This window comes from Aulonocara sp. 'chitande type north' Nkhata Bay, linkage group LG7 (assembly GCF_057382095.1).
Source record: "Aulonocara sp. 'chitande type north' Nkhata Bay isolate Kocher_YH1m ecotype deep benthic linkage group LG7, A_spYH_male_GT1.1, whole genome shotgun sequence".
In the NCBI taxonomy this organism is placed as follows: Eukaryota; Metazoa; Chordata; class Actinopteri; order Cichliformes; family Cichlidae; genus Aulonocara; species Aulonocara sp. 'chitande type north' Nkhata Bay.
Window position 1 is genome coordinate 12,762,155 of NC_141350.1, and position 24,611 is coordinate 12,786,765.

Here is a 24,611-nt window from a genome sequence, read left to right on the forward strand (position 1 = left end):
ATAAGGGGCGTTTCCAGGGTTTTATCAGTTGGGTGGCACTGGACCAAGAACAAGTCAAGGGGTGCACAGGAAATAGGTATACTGGACACGATTTTGTCATGTGTCTTATAGGTTTATTAAATAAAAATAGGTTCAAATACAAGTTTTTGTTGGAAAATTTTTTGCAAGTGGGGGGAAAATGAAAAAAAAAAAGAACTGATGATTTTAATGACTTACATATTGCTGGGTTGCAGTTTATCAGTAACACAGTAAGTGATCATTTACTTAATATAAGTAGAATGGAATACAAATATTTGCATGAAAAATAAAGTAGAGAAGAATGAGAAAGCAACATAACTCATGTACATTAGAACTGGACTTTAGGAAAGTACTTAAGTAAATGTGCTAGTCACATTTCTTTGGATCGCATCAGTGGTCGCATCCAGTGGTATTGGCCATTATAAGATTTAAAGTACGATTTAAAATTTAAAATATTTAAAGTTTAAGGACACTGGTGATCATTTCTCTCATTGGGATATGGGGATTTCTCTAGTCTGGTCAGTCCCGTGGGCTTTCTAATGCCCCTGGAGGTTTTCTTCTAGAGAAGTATGCTGGAGAAGGCCATCTACTGGCATTGAGCAGTTACATTAAGTCACGTTGTAACTCACCAACAAGTTACACTGAGAGTTCAGGTTGGTGTTACATATAACCTGTAACATTTGTCTTAATGTCAGGACCCAGTATAGCCCAACAGAGGATTACACTGTAAGAAATTATGATTATTCAAAGTAGTTTAAAAAAAATATTACAAAATTTATTTTTTTTAAAGGAACAATGTAGTTTGACATAGTTCCATCGCATAGTATGGAACTGATGTACGCTGAGTTTATAGATATTGGTAATTTCATGTTGCAAGTACTTTTTAGTGTTGTAGCTAATTTGTGTTTAAAAAATAAAGTAAGGGGAGAAAAACTTTCTTTCACTTTCTTTCACTTCTCAAACTGCACACAAAAGAAGCTTTTCAAAGAATCAAGTGTGAGTATATCTCGGTAATATTTGATAATATTTATTCAAAATGTATTCTTTCTTTCTGTTTCGAAATTTATTCTATTATTCTTTATTTTTTGTTATTTTGCGTTTTCTCTACGCAGCACTTGCATATATAAGGAAGTAGCGGAGGCTCTCCAATCAGAGTTAAATGTGCTCCTGCTTGATTTGAAGAGGAAAACAAATATTAACTTAATACAAAAGACCCGGAAAACAAAACATAAAAAGAAAGCTTCTTTTTATTTATTTATTTTGGTGTTAAACTTTACAGAGAGAGAGAGAGGGAGAGGGGGAGGAGCAAGAGCGTTGGCCGGAAGTTGCGGTTCTTGATCGAAGCTATCTCGCGAGAATTCCTCGCCGACGTCAGATGACCTTTGGCACAGTTTTGTGTCTGCAGGACTGGAAGGGAGCTGTAGCTTTCGGGGTCCAAGATGAACAGAGCTCTTAACAAATCAAATCTGAAACATTTGGTAAGAATAACGCTAACACTAACTTACAGTGAGGCATTGCATTAATTGGTTAAATCAGTTTTTAACAGTAAACGATGGTTTCTTTGCAGCAGCTACTAGCTTGCTTTATGACTTAGCTACACATTACCCGGGTCATTGTCGTTTCCAGACGCAAGTGTGCTACAAGGAATTTAAACATGTGGCAGTATTAGTTAACATAATGCGACAATAAATCTGCATACTATCTCTACTTTGTGAAATAGCTTAAAAAGGAGTTAATATTGTTGGAACGAAAGCTAGTTAGTGCTAGCCTGGCTAGCCTTATGCTTATGAAACGGTTACGAAACTGCCACTTGCAGGTGTTACCAAAGAGTCAAAATTAAAAATACCTATGTCTGGTGAGATGTGTAGGCAATAAGTGGGAGGAAAAATGTAGTTTCCTTATGTATTTTGTATTTTGGGATTCTCCCTGTTATCCAATCAGTTTTTGTTTAACCCCCCTCCCCCTCCCCTTCCCCTTTACATGCCCTACCATAGTTAATGAGAATTTGGAAGGGTTACTTAGAAATATCTTAATTATTTTACTCATTATGTCAAAAATAACTAGCTTGATCTAGCTTCACAGGCCAGTATCTGTCAGATTAAACCACCTATATCACCTTGAAACTGCACAGGTCCAACCTGCACCGAATAGAATAACATCGAATAGAATTCAACTTTATGGTCAATGCACATGTCACAAGTACAAGGCAACGAAATGCAGTTTGCGTCCATCCAGAAGTGCTTTAGCCGTGATATAGATATATTACAAAATATATATTAGCAATAATATAAGTATATAGATATATTACAGAAATGGGTCTGTTATAGGTATGAGGGTACAAAAATGGTTCTATTATGGGTATGTTACAATGTACACGGTATGAAGGTATGTTATGAATATGCTATAACTATAAGTATGTACAGGCTGTAGTGGGTATACATTGCTGTAAAGTAAAAGAATTGAGGAAGTGTTTTTTTTAGCATTTATTGATTGCACGGTATTTATAAAGTTTTGCAAATGTTTTGTGTTATTTTTCATGCGTATGCTATAGATTCATTATTAAAAATTCTTTGGATCTGACACAAATCCTCTAAAATACATCAAACCTGATAAAAACTTGAACTCATAGTAGATTACGCCATGAAGACAGAGAGCACTTATAGGTAGGTTTATGAAACTCAAATCTGTCATTTAATTTAGGTGGAAACTATAATTTTCTGTCCTGTGTAACCTTTGCGAGTGCTCTATTGTGCATTGTGCATATAATGTTTTTCACAGGAAAAAGATATTTACACTGTTCTGTGGGAACCCCTGGTTGAGTTGACATGACCTGTCCTTTTTCTCCATTTGCTGGTCTTTATCTGAATGACCTTTGCGTCACATGGCTGGTTAACTGTGTCAAGTTATGTCCAGATGAGGCTTGCAGCATCCTGTTTTACTTTGACTGAGTGAGATGCAGCCGTTTTAGAGGCTGCACTGAAAATTGTTTGCCCTCTATCCGGACATTATGTGTGCACCTTCCCACAGCATTTATTTCTAAAGATGACCTCAGACTCTGTATCAAAATATTTAATGCACAACCATTTATTCTAAATAATGTATGTATAAACACAGGTAAAGCATTAGGTAAAAATTATTATGTAGGACATTTGCCAGTTATACAATTTTACTGCTCACTCTTGAACACATGACATTGGTCAGTTGATACTTATGACATTGGATTGTGTGGTAGAAATGAAGATAAACTGAATTCAGCTTTTCTGCTCAACACTACTCCAGGATGATTGTGCTGTGATGATTATGGTGTCTGTGGTCAATTTTAGGTAGCAATATCTATCTTTTTTTTTTTTTCTTTCAAATGAAAAACAAATTTGATAAGAATACAGAAATCATATGTTACCAAGCATGTATTTTATTTTTAACCTCTTTAGGCAGCAGAACCAACAAAACAGTGATATATTATCATTTTGACTGATTGTGTTTTCAGACTGGTCTCCTGCAGAGGTTTCAAAGCACCTTGGTCATTGCAGAGCACAACAATGAAAAATTAACTCCTATTACCCTCAATGCCATTACGGCTGCTACTAAAGTGGGAGGAGAGGTATCCTGTCTGGTTGCTGGAACAAACTGTGCAAAGGTAGGTAAAGCTTTTGATGTGCAGAGTATGTGTGTGCGTGCATGTAAATGGAATAACTAAAATGACGACAGATTGTGTTGCCATTACGGAGCAAACGTGACGTAAATATTAGTTAAACCGATGACAAACTTGTTAAGGGTGCAATAAAAGTGGCTGATAGCAGGAAATCTGGTTCTGACCAGAGTGGTGGGGTGCTGATAAAGTTACAGACTCACTCCTGCTGCCACAGGCACAGTAGGACAGGCTTTATTCAGCACTTCTTCCAGCTCTCCAGAGCTAAAATTGATTGGGTTTAATGTAAAAGTACAATCATGGAGCGCTTAGATGGAGACTAAATTCAGCTTCCCTTCCCCCTTTATTAAACAACAAAGTAAAACAAAACGCAACAAAGGCAGGCATGGATCACCTCTGCTATTGTTGGTGTGTTTGTGCTTCGCTATTGGAGTAGGATGTTGTAATGTGTATTTTGCTGCACACGAAGATATGCACAAAGAAAGCTGGATGTCGTTTCTGTGTTTTCAGGTTGCAGAGGAAATCAGCAAAGTGAAAGGTGTGAAGAAGGTCCTGGTGGCCCAACATGATTCTTACAAAGGTGGCCTACCAGGTATTGTTGGCGCTTCTTTTTTAAATATTTGCCAGTCTCTGAGTGATGTGGTAATTAACTTGCACAGAGAGTAATAATGTATTTAATTAACCGCTCATATGGTTAAGAGATTAAGAACAGGTGTCACAGCATTCGTAGTATGCCATCTGCCTAATGTTGTTTCTGCTATCGGACTATTTATTATTGAGTGATTTGTATATATTGTGCTATTTCCTAAATCTGTAACATATTGTATTGTTAAACAGTCTAGTCTGTTTCTGTTAATGTTACTGTATTGGAGCAACTGTAACCCACACAATTTCCTTACGTATTAATAAAGTATGCTGATTCTGATTTGTTTGTTTTATTAGAGGAGTTGACTCCACTTATCCTGCAGACACAAAAGCAGTTCAACTTCACTCACATCTGTGCTGGTGCCTCAGCTTTCGGAAAGGTAAATCACAGTAGACAAATGATGCTCGTATAACTTGTATTTCTGTATTTTATTACTATTTAATTTTTTTGTCTAGTCACTAAATGAACTAATATTCTATTGTGTATATTTAATTGAAATCAGAAGCTCTTACTTGATGTTATTTTGTGAAAATCCTGCTGTGAACAAAATGCCAAGCAACATCTCTGTGAACTATACTGTGGCTGCCTTCCTCTTTTGTAGAACCTGCTTCCCAGAGTGGCTGCCAAGTTGGACGTCGCCCCAGTTTCAGATATTATTGAAGTCAAATCTTCAGATACTTTTGTTAGGACCATCTATGCAGGTAATCTTTTGTAAGCATGTTGTGATATAGAGATCTAGCATTCTCATTGAGTTACAGATTTGTTGAACTGCATCAGTTTGACTTTTGCTTTTATAATGGAAGTCAGCTTTTTTGTAATGTAGTCATCTAATTAAATGTTGGGATTAAACAGGAAATGCCCTCAGCACTGTGAAATGCAACGAGCCGATCAAGGTCTTCAGCATCAGAGGGACTTGCTTTGAAGCCGCTCCAACAGAGGGAGGGGGTGCTGCATCAGAAGAAGGTGTAGTAGCTTACAGATTTATCCTGAACACGCTTAGAAACTAGGTGAAATTTTGGATGATGTTCAACAGCACCTTATTTGTTTTTATGTTTGAAATTTGTTTGTTTGTTTGTTTGTTTTTTTATTGTTACTGGTTTGTCTGATCTGCAGTGTCTGCTTCCTCTCCGGTTGGAATTTCTGAGTGGCTGAAACAGAGTCTGACAAAGAGTGACCGTCCAGAGCTGACAAGTGCTAAAGTTGTGGTGTCAGGAGGTGTGCAAAAACTGTTGAAGTTTGAATTTGGCAAAATATTTGTTTGTAACATAGACTTGCTATTGTATAGTTTAACAATGTGCACAGTAGACTAATGGTTCCTCCTTTCCTTTCTTTTTTCCTCCCTCAGGTAGGGGCTTGAAGAGTGGAGAAAACTTCAAGTTGCTTTATGACCTTGCAGACAAAATGAATGCTGCAGGTATTCTATTCTGGGAAAGTTTGGGTCATTTATCACTTTGCTTGGTTGCTTTTTTTGGCCCCATTTTAATTGCAAAGTGTTCTTTTTCTAGTTGGTGCATCCAGAGCTGCAGTGGATGCTGGCTACGTCCCTAACGACATGCAGGTTGGACAGACTGGCAAAATTGTAGCACCGGTAGGTTAACAAAACAAACTACTTTTGATTGGTTATAGTGAAAATTAAGGTTTAAAAGGGGACAAAGTCTGTGTAAGTTTGCTTTTGACTGATGCCTGTTAGCCTTCATGTAGCAAATCACTATGATTGTGATGGCTGCTATTCCTTTTTTTTCTTTTTTAATAAAAAGGTTAACTTCCCATTATGTGATTCTGTCAGGTTACCCCAGCTGTGATTACCCACACATTAGGCCTCACAAAATATACATGATAGCACATTTCAGGCGCCTAAATGATTTAGCTGATCCATTAAAATGGAGTGCAGTGGATGTCTGGTCAGAGCCCCAGACCAGTCCAGACTGTCCAAATTAGATTTTTTTTTAATGTTATGACAAGCGTTTTGAATTTGGCTCAGTTAATTAAATACAGTCTAAATCTGGTTAGTTTATTCACCCCACCAATCTAAGAATGTTTAGTGATAAACAGTACAAAACATGTCTGTCTAGAGATTTGTATGTATATCTTAATTTTCTTATCTGACTAATTGGAATCAGTTAGAGCTGTGTGTGAAAAGGGCTCTGGCTGACTGACATAAAAGTCATTATTGTGTTATTAAGATATTAAAAAAAAAAACAAACTCCATTTGGAATAACAAACTAATTAAAAAAATATGCTGTTTGCTTTGTGGAAATGGAAACCTGCAGTTTATGTGATATATATATATATTCTTTTTCATCGACTGGTTGAACGTAGTCAGTCACGTTTGTAGAATGATGTTCTTATCATCTGAAATTTCCAAGTGCAACAATAACCCTGAACTAAAATATTCATATGGTATTAAAATGGTTGGGAGCGTTCTTCCAAGGAAGGTTCAGGAGATGTAGTAATGGCCGACCCTTTCCAGGCTCATTTAGACACTATGCAGCCAGAGTCCACGGCCTAGCCTTGAGCTTAAACTTCAGATCCTAAGCATGTAACACATGTAACATTTGCCTGGTTGTATTGTGCTTTTCATGTTCACAGGAGTTGTACATTGCTGTTGGTATCTCAGGAGCCATCCAGCACCTGGCAGGAATGAAGGATAGCAAGGTAAAGTCACTGGAGCGGTGTGTGCTCCATTTTCTATTTTTCTGATTTTCTTCTCTTAACTTTGTTAGTTTGTAATAAACAGAATGGAAAGTTTCACTTCTAATATTAATTTTTTTTAAAAAAATAATAAAGTTGCACTTGGTGTTCTCTGGTGACTTAACATTATGATCCAAAAACATGTTTACCTGGTATGGTTACGCTCAAAATACCCACTGAGATGATTTTGATCTTTGCTGTGGGTTTTAATTGTTTTTGTCTTGTTTATATCATGAATCTTTTATGTTAGCAGTGGGAGGAAAAATTCAATACATCTCAAATGCATAAATAGAATGATATTTTGCTTGGCGATGTTGGATCGATACAGGGACATCAAATATTGATATTTTAATAAATAAATTAAAATACTACGAACAACAGGCCTCATCTCGCCTGATAGACGGCATCCTTTCTGCAAACATTTGGAGTCTGATTTGGAGTGACTGCAGTCGCTCCCAGAGAGAATGCTGAACGTCTGCAAATAGTTATCATCTAATTTATAAATGCAGACAGATTGATTCTGACTGATGGTAACATGTTGGCAGTCTCTTTCAATGGGCATCGCTCGACGGGACTCTGCACAACTGGCTACCAGCTTGTTTGTATTTTGGTTGTATTCTTGTGGAACATGAAGAAAAAAAGAAGGAAAACGAATTGCAAGAATTGCAAAACGTTCAAAATTGTGTCAGGAGTGAAGCATCATATTAAAGTCTGCCCGTTCACAACTTTGTTTTTTAAACAATCCGTTTTCTGTGTCCATTGTGAAAACTAAAGTAAAATCTAAAGAAACATAAATGTAACATTTTGGTTGTTTTTGTCTCTTTTTTTTCCCCCACTTCAGACTATTGTTGCTATCAACAAGGACCCTGAAGCTCCTATTTTCCAGGTGGCTGACTACGGTTTGGTAGCCGATCTTTTCAAAGTAAGCCTCTGGGATTGATATGGCTATAATGATGTCACTATGATCCCACATTAGGAAGCAACCAAGCAATGCCTGGATTTACTTTGTATGTTTCTCGAGTCGTGAGTGATAGCCAGAATATAACATTTGCTCTCTCCTGGATAAATTTTGCATGATGCCTTATTCCACCTAATGGAAATGTGCAACCGTTGAATTATTAAATTCTTGAATTAATCTGAGGAGAGTGCAAGCTATAACTCTCCTGATATCAGAAGATATAAAAACAGATCAATAGCTTACAGAAGTTGGCTTCAGTGTGGTTTTAAAGCCTCTGCTTGCCAGGCCTCTTATATGCTCAGTTGCGTTCAGGTGTCTAGCTGATACTTTGGGATGGCGAGCCAGGTGTACTAGCATGACTCAGTGGAGTCCAGTGCTGCCTGCAAAAGTCTGTTTTCATTTGTGTCCTGGTGATCATGTTTTATTTAGGTCCTCAGTAGTGCCTGAGCAGCCCAGGTGTCCTGACCAACTCTGTAGCAGTGATTAGTAATAATAGCTTGTGGCAGCAGAGTTGCGACCTACCGGGCAATGAGATCATCTTACATGTGATCGTTCCACAGATAACTGATTAAAATGGATAGGCTTTCTACTACTGCCTCCAAATGGTGAATTGATACCCAGCTGGGTAGTGTAGTGGTAAGACTACACACCTTCGGAGTGGGAGTCACAAGTTTGATTCCCACCCGGTATCCAGTAAGGGTCCTGCCTATGCTAGAAACCAAGCCCTGGAATGTCTGCAGCCTGTCCGCAGTTCGGACACACGATTTTCACTACATGTTGTACTCTGATTCTGATGTGAAAGTTGCTCAGCTCACCAGAACAACAATTTTAATAGCCTCGCACTTATATTTAGCAGTTAAAAGAGGCCTTAGAATCTGTTTTTTCTAAACTGTACAGACTACATTATCAGGGTTGTTATTTATTTTTTAGGCCAGAAGTCTTTCTGAATTCATCATTGAATGTTTCAGTATCTGCAGCCTGGTGTACTATTGATAAATTTCCGAGTACCAACATGCAGCTGAGAAATGTAATGCAATGCATTTGTTGAACAGTGCTAGTGCGAAATAGTGGACCAACACTAAATGTCTTCACTGTTTTTCTTTTAAGGCTGTTCCTGAGATGACTGAAGCTCTCAGCAAGTGAAGAGAGACAAACTCCCACCAGAATCTGAGAGCGACCAGTCTCCACCTTAAGAAATATTTAAAGCTGCGAGTCCTGCTTGCAGAGAATTTCATCATCTTCTCTCCGTTACTCTCAGCAAATACATTGTACTTACCTTTTGGCTGGAGGTTTCCTTTTTTTGCTTACGGTAGCACATGTGTTATTTGTATGTAACTTTCTGGGACATTAAAGGAGATCTTTGGAAATTCTCAGCCCTGTGATTCCTTCTAAGATGTAGCTCTTCGTGCTGACTTAGAGGTTATGTGACTAATGACATGCTCTTAGAAAGTTTATTTAATTGACACTAATGACTTGTTTTATTAACTTGCCATGTTTTTGACTTTATTGGGTTCTTTTTGCAATGATGTCTTTCCATGATCAAGATAGAAAGTGCCTGTTGACAGAACAATAAACAGACTTTGCAATATGGTGGCAAATCTGAGAGGTTCATGCTATTCTGTCCTCTTCAGCATTTTATTCTAGCTTTCGAGTCCCTCGCTGTTTTTGAGCTGCGACTAGATGACCAAACCCAATCTGAAATATTTACACAACTTCCAAACATTAAAGTAATACAAAGAAAAAAAGATGGACCTGAATTGTGTGAAATATGTCATGTGTAGGTAGGTTTTTCAGTTAGCTTGTCGAGTGATGGTCATGTCATATTTTGCAAAATCTCAGACATTGACTCAGCTGGGTTTGGTCGGTTTCCAGTCATGGCATCTGGATAAAAACTCAACACGAATCATCCATCAATCAAAAGGATTCTGCACTCTCTTCACTCACAGAATTTAGATTAAAAATGTTAACGCAAATATAGAAACGGATTAGAAAGAAGATCCAATGGTACCCTGCAGCAGTCCATCAAAGAGGACTTTTCTTTATGAGTTTGGAGATTCTAGACTGACAAAACGGCTCATATACATATTACACTCAGAAAGAAACTTTTACTTTATATCTCAAATCAGTCCCTACGCCATTATCTCCACATCTACAAAGTGTATCAGAGGAACTAAGCCCTCAGCACCATCCTCTCACTGGTTTCATTTCCTAGAAATCAGACTTTAATGTATCAAAAGTGATTTTCAGTTTTGGACAAAAGCCCCGTTGCTGGTTTCTTTTAGTAAAAGTGTTTTTATGAGTCTCAATTCCTGATAAGTGTTGCCTGATAACAAGTCTGCTTCCCTCTCTCATCCATGCCCTTTGTTTGTGCTGCTCCCACGGGTTCATCCTCTCAGCTCCAGTAGTACAAAGAGGATGTCAGACATACAGTTTATGTGCCAGTGACTCCCAGCAGCGAAGTTTGGGAATTTAGTAGAGCAATAATTTTTGTGGCTGAAATAAAGAGCGAGTCCTGTGAAGTTATACATTTTACAGGCTCTTATGTCTCTGATAGACGGTTGATTTGAGTATCTACTGGCCCCATCATCCTATACTTCTCCTCTAGGAGAGGCTCGTTACCCTGCAGATGGATGACTGTCTTGGAGTTGAGTCCGACTCGGCTCTCCTGGTTCCTCTTGTTGTAGATGTTGACCCTGTGTTCCAGCTCGGGGCTGGTTTTCGTGGAACCTGTTGGGCTGGGTGGTTTCAGGTTGACGGGGTCGAGGCCCTTTTGTGTGAGACACGAGTCCTCAGACAGAGAAGAGAGCAACTCCTGCACCACAGCGCTGGGGCTCCTTCTCGGCTGAGTGCCCAGAGCCAGAGGGCTGCTGTAGGGCGGAGGGTAGCAACGTTGGTCGCTGTAGTCTGTGGACGTGGAGGCCTCGCGCACCGTGGAGCTGCAATCCATGGTGGAGCCAAGTGTGTGGCTGCTGATGCTGTGCTGACGGGTGCTGAAGCTGGCACGGGACACTGTGGTTGTGGAGGCTTCGCTGACCGAGCTGCCTGTGCGCTGCAAACGGCTGGACGGCACCGCTTCGGCGCTTACCAAAGAGGGCGGTAGCTGACTCGGGTTGTTAGGCAGGTGCACATCTATGGCTGCTGTTGTAATGACTCGCGCTGGGTCTGGGATCCCTGTGTCTACAAAATAAGACAATGTGTAAGAGCCTGAAATATTGTGGTGCCACTTTGATTGAAGAAAGAGTCTGCTGAAGCTTACCACTGCTTGGCTCACTGTAGTACTGGCTGATATAGTTGTTCATGTCATCTTGACCATGATGATCTAAAAAGACAAAAGAGGAAAAATGGAATTCAGAGTGAACGTGGAAGCTGATCTGTAGTCCAAACTAAAAGCATGGACTACAGATTATTTGTTTGTTCATTCAATGTTAATTTGCAATTGATCACAATGCCTAAAAATTTTACATCATCATAGAATTTTATTATTACAGATCTGTCATTCAATATTTTCTTCATCTTCTTTTCAATTTCCAGAAATCATGAATATAGTTTTCTTGACATTAAGGGACAATTTATTAACATCAAGCTACATCATAAGAATTTCAACTACTTTGAAATTGCATAATTGAAATTGTGTATGACTGGTGACTTGGAATACAATAAAATCTAGACACTCACTAACCAATAATTTATTGAGTCCAACTGTTCAGCTGCTGGTTAACGCAAATATCTAATCAGCGAATCACATGACAGCAACTCACATTATTTAAGCATGTGGAAACAAGACGAACTGCATAGTAGACACAAACTGTTCACACACTAAAAAATATAGAAATTTCTCTGGCAGATAATGAAAAAGCTGGAACCTTTCTCTATTTTAATTGTTATTGCTCATCTAGTACTTAATGTAGTGTAGTATGAATGGCAGTGGGGGAGGTCTTTATCAGTAGGAAAAAGTGTAAAACTTAAATACAGTTAAAAGCCCAAAATCTATGTCCTCCTTCACATTTTCAAAACATGTTCACTGGGGCCGGATTGGAGTCTTTGCTGGGCCGATTATGGCCCCCGGGCCTTATGTTTGACACCAGTGCTTTAATTTAAATGAAAATAAACTCTTTCAAGTACTTGTTTTATGTGACAAAACAGTCCAAATTGAAAAGGTGATCATCTTACAATCACATAAAACATAAATCAGGAAAATGATTTTATTACAAAATATGAATTTAGCAAATGTTTTATACTTTTTGGTTGAAATATTATTACCACTGAACAACTAATCAGTAATTACTATTAATATATTAGCTTACAAATTATTTCAGCTCAATGGTAATGAACACTTTTGGTGTGTGGAAATGTTTCACAGATAGTAAATGAGTCAAACAGTTTCTCTTAAGTGCTTTCCAAGGTCCCAAAGGACCATCACCAAATGATCAATACCACATGAGTATATGAGGTTCAGGCCCAGTTAAAAGGTTGTCTGAGTAGAAACACTGTGGCTCAGATGTATGATAGATCGCACTGTGATTTATAGCTTTGATAAAGGAAAAGCCTCAGTGTTTGGAGCCCTGACATCACCTGTACTGACAGTGCTTTGTTGCTTTTAAGTCCTGTAAGTTATGACCTGTCACTGTGTGAAAGGTTTATAGTCCATCTATGTGCGGCACCAGAATTTTGATGTGGACTCTGAGCTGAACGTTTTTGAAAACAGGACACTGACACTGTGTCGTGTATGTTGGCCACGATTAATGGCCCAACACTCCACCATGAAGAGCGGAGCAATGTTCAAGGTTTTTGAGTCAGAAGGGATTTCTTTCAAAATTTCTAACCAGCCCAAAGGTTGGCCAGGCTCTTTTAGTCTACAAATTCCCCCTTCTCCATGTGTAAGCATGGACGTGATTTACCACGGAAAGCGCAGCCTGGACTCCTTCCCATGCACACAGGTCATTGATAACTTGTAATACAAAGAGCTTGGGTATTCTGGACAGTTACCTGCAGCACCCCCAGGCTCTCTAACTTTGTTTGGCCTGTGATGCTCAGAGGCTCCAGGGGCCAGACCGTCCACCTCCTGGAAACTGCTGCTCTGTTTACCCCACATATGGTGGATCTGCATGGCTGCTTCACGCTCGGCAACAAGATCCAGGTCCTGCTGAGCCAGGTGGGCCCTGAGCTGCCTGATTTCAAACTAACAAAAGAAAAAGAGATGAGAGAAAAGGACAGAAGAATTTTAAAATAAGACACACAAGTGTTTTGAACACAAACAGTCTTTGTCTTCATTTCTGGATTGAAGTGGAGAACACAGTGATGTTCACTGTTTTATTTTGGTAATGTGACTTAAAACAATGACAGAACCGCAACCCCATATATTGCTCTGAGGTATTGCATAGTGCTGATTATGTGATATCCAGACTGCAGCAAAAAGATTATGCATATCGATTGTCTTATCATCTTTGTCCTTTTGAGTGCAGATTTATTATTTTAGTGCACATCACTTTGCTGCCCTCTGCTGGTCAGACACAGCTATAAAGTTGCACGAGGGATAGAGAAGAGATAAGGACACATACGGCCTGTTCTTGGCAGATCTGGGTGAGTCGATCAAGCTGTTCCTCCCTCACAGCCTTGGCCTTCTCATACTGTTGGATCTCCAGCTCCATTTCCACCTTTACTTGCAGGACGTAGGCTGGAAGAAAAGGACATATTACACTCAGTAAGATATTTTTATCTTGTAAATAAAAGCCATCATATTTTCAAAGTTGGTGACAGATGACATGGACTACTACATGCAAAGCTTGTGTAAAAAGATCTGTATGTTTTAAGAGAAGATTTGAAAATATTTTTGGAGTGCTTTAGATTTCACAGCATCATTTGAGTGGTTGGTGTAGGTGCTGACAGCTGACTTGAAACAGAAGTGTTTTTAAAAAAAAAAAAAAGTATCTCTTAGAAAAACTATAAGAAAGGACATGAACATGAAAAAAGGATTTATTTATTCTCTCTAAATGAAAATACTGAAAAAATGATCAAATTATTTGCCTATAGTGGCTTTTCTGTAAGTACTGAATCCATTATCGCATATTATGTCCTTCTACTATCATTACTGGTAAAAATAATAATAAAAAAATGATAAAAGTCTCAAGTGAGCCAACAACCTGCAGATTAAAGAGGCTGATACCACTGGGTGCACTATGCATTATCTAACTGACAGTAAAGGACAGGATGTAGGGGACACCAGCCCCTCCCAGCCTTACCGTCAATGATCCTCTTAACCCTCCAGATCCGCAGCGTAACGATGAGACCGATAGCATCCCAGGGGCTGCTGGGGCCATTGGCCACTGTGGAGGCCACCATGGGGGCCAGAGAGAGTACGATGACAGCTCCATCAAACACCTGAGAAAGTACACACACACACACACACACACACACACACACACACACACACACACACACACACACCAGGTTACTGCTATACTGCTCTGAGCTTATGTAGTTGCCAGCCTGAGCTATGACATTGAAGGAATGACACTGCAGTGAAAGAGGGCCCCAAGTCAGGACTAATGGGACTCACGGGAGCCTACCTCTACTTTGTTCTCGATGTAATCCCATATCCCCAACACCACGATCCTGAACACGGTCTGAGACAGTAGGAATGGGGGTGGGGGGCAGAGATAGGGACAGTGAGCAAGTTACAAAGGAGCAAGATGGACGAATACAATCACAGCTAAATTGAGAGAGAGAGAGAGACAGAGAGAGATAGAGTGCAGTCTGTGGTCATTGTCAATAATAAACGGGACATTTCATCCCCTCTTTTATTCTTTCAGTGCGAATTCATCAGTTGTATTCACACGCAGCAAGAGCAAAAATTAGAGGCACCGCACTATCTCCTTCTGCTGACACAGCAGCGACTGCGGAGAGCAAACAAACCTCCATCTTCTGCCATTCTGAACAAACTCCACAAACCAGTCAAACTGCTGAATCCACTGCTTCAGAGTAACACTGAGGGGTTCCCTCTGTTGACTCCAGCGAAACAAAAGTTACCACTCAGATGGTCAAGTTTAAGAAACTAAGACAAATGCGGCTGGCTCTGAGGAAAACGGTGATCAATACAATACAATGAACTTACCTGGGGCCTCGAAATTATTTAAAACTGGCAGCACAGAAAAGCCCGAAGGGTTCAGTTTAAAAACAAATGCCGCAGATCAATCGAACAACCTAAGAAGGAACCGGGCGTGCCAGCTTTAACAGCAGTGGTTATACGTGCACATTCAGGGTACGTGTGCACGATTTTAAATCTTTTATATATGAGCGCGATAAATGGAGGTGTGCTCTTGTTCACCTGCACTAATCACAATCTAATCATGCCGTGACAGAGGGCATCGGGCATTTCATGGCGTTATTAGTATTGTAATGAGAATCTGCCAGTGTAACTCACTTGCCCACACATACTGCACAACGTAGCATTAATCAAGAGGCAGCTGCATCAGCTGTAAGTGAGACTGTTGTTTTGCGTCGAGTGGAGGAAGACTCACCTCAGTGAAGAACACAGAAAGAATGGCCAGGCTGATCCAGTGGATGATGCTGGCAAACTGGAATGCATTATTAACTAAAGGGAATAAAAAAAGAGAGGAAAAAACTGATCAGGAGATAGCTGTGGTTAAAGATTGATGCTGGATTTTGTTAGGAATATAACAAACAACCTGCAGTGTACATGCTGCATAACACTGACAGGTTGCAGTAAATCTGTGGAAAACGCAACTGAAGAATGAGGCATCATGACAAGTATGAAACCAGTGCATACTGTGCATGCACGCGCCTTCTTTCTATTCATCAGGCTAATTGTGGACAAGCTCAAACAGCACTACGCTGTCAGCTGAAGCGCTTCTCGTCACGCCTCACGTCTTCCCCATCTGTCTCTGTTTGCTGTGCTCAGTGATCTGTCTATCAGTCAATTCATCTTCCTCCAGTCCTCCCCACAATCACCCGGCAGCCGACTCCGCGTTGCTCGATTCCTTTGTCCGCTATCTCCCTTCATGCATTTGTCTCACTTTCCTTTTGTCTGGTCAGTGAGTCGGTCCCGGGGGAACAGTAAAGACCTGAATGCATTTGGATATTGCTGGTGTAAGACCATGTGTGTTAGCCCTCTGACATCAAAAAGGCCAACGCTCCCGACTCTCTGCTCATGACAGATGAGGATGTCTCCACCGAGCCAGATAATGTAGATAAAAGGTGATACTGGGGTGAGATGGGTCGGACTGGAATTTCAAGCACCTGCCATTCAGTGTTAACTGTGGAATACTAATGGAAGGTTTTTTTCCCCCCAGACCGTGATTGATCAGAGCCTTGGGTCCCAGAACAGATCATAAATGACACTCTCTCATTACACAGTAGATTTACGAGATGAGGTTAGCAGCGATTTAGTTTCTTTGCAAAAACAAAAACTTGCCTGAAATGTATTCTAGTCAAAGTATAATATATTATACGATTTAAAAAATACTAATAAATATATATTATCATTGTAGTTTTGACAAGGATTGCTTAAATTCACATTTACGTCACAATGATTTTCATTGATGATTCATTTTATGCAAATGAGGGTGTATCCAGTTTAAAAAAAAAATCCCAGCCACATTTTCCCCTCATTTTTCACTCACACTGTAACAGCTTGGTGTCTATGAGCAGCTCCAGCAGCAGCAGCACCACCACCAGAATGACACAGGCCACTAGGAAGCAGTTGAAGCCTGCCGACAGCAGACAGACCTGCCACAGCGCTGCCCTTCGTCCACAGCATGGCTTCAGCCAGTTTGACCTGAGTGGAGGGGGAGCAAGGCGGTGTGAGACACAGAAAGGCAGAGAAGACACGCCGTGAGTCTCGCTGAACAGAACTCAGATCTGACGGGAACACTCAAGGTCGAATCAATAAAACACACGGAACATCAAAATTGAGCAAATTTGTAGTGTATTCAACCTTCTCAGTTCAGCATTCTCCTAAAATGTTTTTCAGCAGAGGGCACTATTCCTCATGTACGCCATAAAAAATGCAAGAAATGAATGAACGAATTTACAGTCTTAGATTTAAGAATTTTAAAAAGTGAATGTGAATTATAAATACACAGTTCGCTAGGACTGAAATGATATATTAGTATGAAGAAATCGTAAGTATGAATTAAAGGGTGTCCTTTCCCTCAGTTCCTCTTAAAACTTCTCTTTCTGGCTTTTTCTGCAACCTTTCCTTCAGTTTTTAAGGTCTGTTTTTTTCTGCCATCATTAAGCAGTGTAGTTAAATCAATACCAGTCACTAATTGTAGACAGTAAAGATATATTTAGTGCTAAAACATCAGAGCACCAAGAAAGGAGGTGAAAGGTCACTCAAGTTTAAATTGAAATTCTTGTCTCTGCTTTTCACTGCTTGAGAAGGCAAAACTTTCTTTCAGGAAACTGTCTAGCTTGTTGACTTTTTTTGTTAAGAGCCTGGCTGAAAGTTAACTTCTTGGTTCCCTCGTGTTTGAGCTCTGTATGACTGACTGGTTCAATAATGTAGCTCTCCTGGTACAACAGTGGGGCTGCACTTGCACCATTTGGAGGATGCATATACACACACATGACACATATACACGCATGACGCAGATGTTTTCTTAACTAAATGACAATTTCTTCAACTTTGTTTTGTTCTCAGCACAAGAATTGTTTCTCCTCTCATACCTGCCTGCGCGTTTGAGAGTGAAGTAGAGGCAAAGCTTGTATTAGTTGGACTGCCCGATCCCGGCTTTGATGCACTTTACATGCTATTATTCCCACTGGTGCCTTATACAGCCATCTCCACGGTGATATATGAACACTCCATTAGTCTGGAGTGTCCCTAGTGTGCTTCTTCTTTGCACAGGTACATTGTGGCTGAAGATAAATGTCACACTTGCCTTAAATCCACCCTTGAGCTCCATTTCAAGTTTTTCCAATCAGAAACTGACCTGTTGAGATGCGTAGGGAGTTATGGGCGGTAAATATTGATACATTTGCAGGAGCCACACAGGGCTTTTCCAATGCGTGTACAGTCATGCATCCAACCAGGCACGCTAACCAGAGGTACTCTAAACAGGAAAGTGTGTATGCGCACACACGGGGTTGCCATCTTTTTTCACAAGCATCACTGAGAAAGGCAGTGCTGTCCTTTGAAAATAACCACTATCTGTTGTTACCTGTTCCCCATAGGAGTAAAGCTACGGGCAATGTCTGTCAGAGGAGAAGAGAGGATGCAATTTATTCTACTCTTTCCTTTGCTTGAGCTCAGAATGAAGGAGGCAGACACTGAGAGAGAGAAAGCGGGGTGCAGCCGGTTCAAAGGCATTGGGATTCATCCAAAAGAGAATCAGAGAGAGAGCCAGAAAGGAAGGAGGGGCAGTTGGAACAGGAAGAATGAAAACGAGAACAGAGAAAGATACAAATTTAGTTCAAGGATTTTTCTCATTTTTAGGTCCTTTTTGTAATTTTGGCCATCAGTCCTATAGATAGATTTTTTTGCAGACAAGAACAGCAGCATTGTTCATATCTATTTTTACCTTCAGAATCAATTATATACATAAATTAGCTGTAATGGTGACTTATTTGCAGCCTGTATGACTGACTGCTGTTGTTTCTTAGACCTTTTGTTTTTTCATTTCCCTGATGCTTCCGTTTCAGAAATGGCTTTCGTAGTAGTACACGGTTGTCTTTGAAAGTGGGAAGAAAGAGGCGATCCTGAGCAGTGCTGCAGTTTTGCAGTTACAGCTCTGGTGTAGCACAGCTTCATATCCTTTCTATCCTTCACCAAGGTCAGCAGAGGGGCTGGAGCTTGGCCACACTGTGCCACTGCTCTCCCAGTGGCTCTCGGCCCTCTGCAACAACCCTCTGTACCAGCCAATACTAACAGATTAGTAGCTCAACACCTGAGGTGACAAAGAGGTAGTTCAGCATAACGGTATCATTAGCAAATACCTCGGAGACTTTCCCCAGCACCAATCCGTTCCCAGGGAACAATGTCAAACCCCATCTGCCAGTGGAGAAGAGCCAAGAAAAAAAAAGAGAAAGATTTACCTAATGATGTGCCTCGCACACAGTCACAGGACATTTGTGCACCATTAGTTAGATAGAGTGAGATAGAATGAGCAACACACACGCCAAGAGAGACACCTCACTTATCTTCATGTTTGAAAAGCATGATTTAACTCATACTGTGTGGAATCATAATTCATTCAGACCTTTCCCACAAGCCAGGCAGAAAAGGTATTAATTTAATAAACCTGTAAAGAAAAACCCTGTCTGGAAGCAGAGTAAATGGCAGTGATGGATTAGCCCAAGCTCAGAAACTTAATTTTAGGGAAATCGCTTTAAACCTTGAACACTGAGAACCTGAAGTATTTATGAGGAAGTGAGGCTTCAGTGATGGAGCAAGCCAAGGAAGAAAATCACCTCACTCTCTTGCGGGGTCAAGTCAGGTTCAGACCAAATGAGTAATACCTCAAGGATTTCTCATGCACGCATATAATAAGAAAAAGAATTGGCCACATCCTCTTTTTTTAGTTGTGTGCGTATTTGTCACACTTAAAAGTTTCTGCTCGTTAAGCAAGTTTTAATGCTTCATAACCCAAGTAAATAGAAAATACAGTTTTTAAATGGTAATTTTATATATTAGGGGGAAAAATGCCCCCTAAACCTAATAACTGGTTGTGCCACCCTTAGCAGCAAGAACTGCAATCAAGCATTTGTTATAACTGGCAATAAGTCTTTCAGATCACTGTGGAAGAATTTTGTCCAACTCTTTCTTGCAGAATTGTTTGAATTTAGCCACTTTGGAGCGTTTTTGAGTGTTTTGGGGGCCAATATAGGATGATGGCAAAGCATCTCAATCAGATTTAAGTCTCCAAAAGCTTTATTTTGTTTCATTTCTTTTTTTCCCTTCAGCCCCTGGTGGCCGGACATTCTCTTTCAGGGTTTTATGGTAGAGAGCAGAATTTATGGTTTCAAGTTGTCCAGGTCCTGAAACAGCAAAGCAGCCCCAGACCATCACACTATCACCACCATGCTGGACTGCTGGTATGATGTTCCGTTTATGAAATACTATATTAGTTTTAATCGAGATATAACAAGTCTCAAACCTGATAAAGTTCAATTTTATCATCAAGATGTTTTTTTTTTTTGGGCAAATGTGAGACGAGTCTCTGTTTTCTTTTTGCTCAGCAGTGGTTTTCTCCTTGGCGCTCTCCCATCAATGCCATTTTTGCCCAGTCTCTTTCTTATTATTGAATCATCAACTCTGACCTTAACAGAGGCGAGGCTTGCAGTTCTTCAGATGTTGTCCTGGGTTTTTTTGTGACCCAAATGAGTCATTATTGAGTTGAGAATTATTAAGTAACTTTGGTAGGCTGGCCACCCCTGGGAAGGTTCACTATCAACCACTGTTCCAGGTTTCCTTGCTGGAGTCCCAAAGCCCTAAAAATGGCTTTGTAACCCTTTCCTCCTCCCCCCCACTCCCACCCTTATTACTAATGGTAGTTAATGATTTAACAAGGGAGAGCATTTACTCTTTTTTTCTTTTTTTAAACAAAGGAGCAGTTAAGTTTTTAAATCATCATTTAAAAACTATTTTGTCTTTACTTGGGTTTTCTTTGTCTAAAATTAAAATCAGTTTGATGATCTGAAACATGCAAGTATGACAAATCTAAAAAAAAGAAGTGCCTTGTATGTGCACAGGGAAACATCATGTGTATACTTTAAGGGACACTGTGTACAGAGGAAATTAAAGAAATAAAGATGCGGGGTAGCATGAACTGTGGACAGGTTTATAAAGACATCAATGTACCAGTGGCTGCAGCGGCAAAAGATCGAAGGGAGTCCGGCAGCAGCGGCGAAAAAGGGGATTAGATCATAAGATCGATCAATGCTGTACATGATGCTGGCTGCAGAATGGCCACTATAGTAGCAACAAAGTAGACAAAGACGTTAAGCAGAATGACTGGCACTGATGAAAGTGTCTGGTTGCTCTGCTGGGGCCCATTCACACAGATGGGACAGCGTTTTGGCTCCATCCCCAGCTAAGTAACTCTCACTGAGATGAGGATGCTAGGAGCATGTCTTTTATTATACTGTCTCCAGTAATTGAGACAAGATAAAATACAGCGTAAACTCATCAGGTACAAGTTAGATGGTAATTAAATAAGGGAAGTGGTGCTTTATTTGTGTGTATAAGTTTGTAGGGTAGGAGAGAAGGGGGGAGGCTGCAAATGGGAAAATTTATCCAGAAGGAATGAGTGACTATGAGCTCCTCAAAGGTATTGATTAATTGATTACAGCACACACACGCACACACTCATAAAGGGAAGCAATAAACAACTGCAAACATTAAGCACTAATATACAGTTGCTCTTGATGCTGTCTTGTAAATTACCTTCTGAAACTCTTGACTGGCTATTCAGTGAAAATAAAATAAGGACACCAGGGTGCAGAGCGGTGACATTTGCCATAAATTCACCATTAATTATGATTTAGGTCTAAAATACATAAAGTGTCCATTCAATACCAGGCCAAGACCCAGATCACTGCCTAGTGGCCATTCAGAATGAATGAATGTGACCACTGGTTTCAGGTTACGAGCACAGAACATGAGTTTAACCAAACAGATGCAGTATTTGCTCCTTAGATTAATTTTATAAAGCTTCTGGGATGTGTGTCTATGAATTAAATGACTTACAAATCATCAAAATCATCTATATTTCATTGAAAATAGTACACACAGATATTAAATGTTGAATCTGAGACAAAATTATTTTGCCTTCAAGGCTATAAAACATTTAACAGTAGAAAGTCTCATGGCTAATTAGGTTAATTGGTAACAGGTCAGTCACATACCTTCATTGACCTTTCTTTAACCCACTAGGGCCACCATGGTAACAAAGAGACAGACAAATAACTCTTTGTTTTCTTTTTTTTACATCCACACCTTAATTAGTTACAAAAAGAGCAGATAAACTGACAGAGAAAGATGTCACCCTCTCTGCTTTCTCAATAAATAAACACTGGGGAAGGTTAATCTCTGAAGTGTAGTGGTTTACAAATTATCCTAACAAAAGGTGGATCCCCTAATTTGGTCTTGTGAGGAAACCAGAGTACCCAAGGAGAACCTGTGTAGACATGGGGAGAACACACAAACTCCAGATGGTGGATTCAAACCTAGGGCCTTCTTCTTGTGAGACAAAAGTGCTAACCACTGCCCCACCGTGACGTCCAATAATGAGTTTCAACTGTTAAAATGATTTGTAAATTATCAGCCCTGCATCAGACTGTAAACCTGTCCTAGTCGTGCCCTGCCTCTCGCTCAACGATAGCTTGGATAGTTACCAGCCCACCCATGAGCCTGAATTGAATAAGATGGATGGAGGGATGGATTTGTTGATAACTGGATTCTGCATCCTAACATCTTTGTGCTTACACATGTGCATTGCACATACAGCTGTATGGATACTTTCATCTAAGTGGTTATGTTGATATCCTATGTTCTGGTTTAAGTTGCAGACATCGTGTGGATCTATCTGACAGCAAGACATTTTTGAAGTGCTGCTTGACTCAGATTGTCTGTCTCCTCTCAATTTCTCTCGCCCTGCTCAAATAACTATATAGCCCTGTGGTTCCTCCTCTATAAACTTGAACCAATTCGCACCAATCTGCTGAACTCAGCAGGATCGGACAGGGGAAAATGGACCACAACCGTGTGCGCCTGCAGGCTACTCCACAGCAGCACTGAGAAGACTTAATCTCATTCAGGCTCTTCAAGCACTCTGCTTTACACCTATCTCTTAGCTTACTTTTTTACACTTAAAGAGGCATTTCATAATAGATACGATACAGAACACTGATTTTTTTTTTCATACTTGAGAACTTCAGTTTCCTGAGAAAGCACTGCCCAGATTTATTGAATATGAAATCAAATGCCTACTTACAACCTGTAAAATGCCCGATGAGTCATCAAGTCATGTCTTATTAGAACCAAAAGAAGGAAAGAAACCCTGAAAGAAGAAACCAGCTAAGCAGCAAATCACCTTAAGTGCTGCTAGTAATATCTTACAAGGTAAAAACCAAGGTAAAAAGATTTATTCTAGATTTTTAAAAAATATGGGTTTATTATTGAATCATATACTACTAATAGACCAATACAGATAATTATTTTAAGAATGTAAAAATTATCATATGTATACATCATATAATAAATTCTTTGTACTTCATATTTTATAACAAATACCTAGTAGCAAGTTTGACTTTTTATTACTTGTGGCATAGATTCAACCAGATGCTGGAAACATCCCGTGATGATTTTGCTCTATGTTGGCATGATAGCATCACACAGACACTGCAGATATGTTGGTATGAGATATCTCTCATTTCACAATGTCACAAAGGTACTCTATTGGATTGAGATCTGGTGACTGTGGAGGCCGTCCGAACACGGTAATCGCATCATGTTCAAGAAACCAGATTGAGATGATTTGAGCTTTAGGACATGAATCATTGTCCTCCTGGAAGAAGTCATCAGACGATGGGTACACTGTAGTCAGCAACAACACTCGGGTAGGCTGTGGGATTTAAATGATGCTCAGCTGATATTAAGGAGCCCAAGGTGTGCCAAGAAAGTATCCCTCAAAACATTACATCACCATCACAAGGTTAAACAGCTAATACAAGGCAGGATTCTGCATTCAGAGATCCTCTTCTGCATACCTTGGTTGTAACGACTAGTTACTATTGGCTTCCTATTAACCCAGAGCAGTCTGGTCATTTCGCTCTGACTTCTGTCATCAACATGGCACTTTCATCCAGAGAACTGTGGCTCACTGGATATTTTTTCTTTATCATTCTCTGTAAACTCTGTGGTTTTGTGATAACATCCTAGTAGCTCAGCAGTGAAATACTCAGCCCCCATTCGGCCCCAACAACTATGCCATCATCGAAGTTTTTATCTTTTGTCCTCATTGAGCAGGTCATCCCAAGCATGTCTACATGCCTACATGTATTGAGTTGCTGACATATTATTGACTAATTAGATTTTTGCAACAACAAGCAATTTAATGAGTGTACCTAAAAAGTGGCAAATGGTTATGCATGATGTACTGTAACTAATACATCATGACTGAGTGGTTCGAACCCCTCTGACTTGAGCATGACACTACTTCTGCATCACCTCAAGCATTTTTTTTCCTGCATTATGTTGTGTAAAAATCATTTTATGACTGATGAACTGATACTGTCCGAAAAATATTATTGGTCTGCTTCTTTTTGCATGTGTCAATAAGTACAGTTAAGGACCTAGCATGTGTGTCTGGTGTGCCACCTGCATCCTTCTAACCTTCTTTGGGAAAATCCATGCAGCTTCTCAGTATAACCAGATATTTCCACTGGTTTCGGAAAGCAATCAGCTATCATCACTTCACTCCATGGTACAGCCTAGCAGAAGGGGCTCGGCAATAGTCCCAGCCAGAGAAATGGGCCACAGATACCAAGCAAATGGAGATGGATGGGGCTCCATGTGCAGAGCAGCAGACAAGCTGTCCCTGATAAATGGTTTTTCACCAGGACACTTGATCTCTTTCGCTCTCAGCCTAAAAAGCAATCTCACACTTTGCATGTCTGTGAATATTAAC

General features: G+C 40.0%; 2 protein-coding genes across 2 annotated transcripts in view; one reads left to right on the plus strand and one right to left on the minus strand.

The window, feature by feature from the left end:
* The first annotated feature begins 1,336 nt into the window (after positions 1-1,336).
* On the plus strand, positions 1,337-9,329 carry etfa (electron transfer flavoprotein subunit alpha). Its single transcript, XM_086298657.1, has 12 exons — positions 1,337-1,496; positions 3,506-3,655; positions 4,178-4,259; positions 4,610-4,692; positions 4,915-5,014; positions 5,166-5,276; positions 5,427-5,528; positions 5,659-5,727; positions 5,819-5,901; positions 6,903-6,968; positions 7,846-7,926; positions 9,070-9,329. Exons 1-12 carry the CDS (start codon positions 1,458-1,460, stop codon positions 9,103-9,105), a joined length of 1,002 nt encoding a protein of 333 aa, XP_086154783.1. The 5' UTR covers positions 1,337-1,457; the 3' UTR covers positions 9,106-9,329.
* A 95-nt stretch (positions 9,330-9,424) lies between these two features.
* tmem266 (transmembrane protein 266) overlaps positions 9,425-24,611 on the minus strand; it is a 28,447-nt gene continuing 13,260 nt past the window's right edge. Inside the window, exons 4-11 of the mRNA XM_086298656.1 lie at positions 16,602-16,756; positions 15,480-15,553; positions 14,529-14,585; positions 14,202-14,340; positions 13,521-13,636; positions 12,949-13,141; positions 11,219-11,281; positions 9,425-11,139 (exon numbers count right to left, since the gene is read on the minus strand). Coding sequence (XP_086154782.1) covers positions 10,502-11,139; positions 11,219-11,281; positions 12,949-13,141; positions 13,521-13,636; positions 14,202-14,340; positions 14,529-14,585; positions 15,480-15,553; positions 16,602-16,756 — 1,435 coding nt within the window. The 3' untranslated portion in view covers positions 9,425-10,501. The remainder of the gene's footprint in view (positions 11,140-11,218; positions 11,282-12,948; positions 13,142-13,520; positions 13,637-14,201; positions 14,341-14,528; positions 14,586-15,479; positions 15,554-16,601; positions 16,757-24,611) is intronic.

Coding starts and splice junctions, on each gene's coding strand:
- etfa (XM_086298657.1), top strand. CDS start 1,458: ATGAACAGAGCTCTTAACAAATCAAATCTGAAACATTTG. Junction 1,497..3,505: donor AATCAAATCTGAAACATTTG/GTAAGAATAACG, acceptor TTGTGTTTTCAG/ACTGGTCTCCTGCAGAGGTT. Junction 3,656..4,177: donor CTGGAACAAACTGTGCAAAG/GTAGGTAAAGCT, acceptor CTGTGTTTTCAG/GTTGCAGAGGAAATCAGCAA.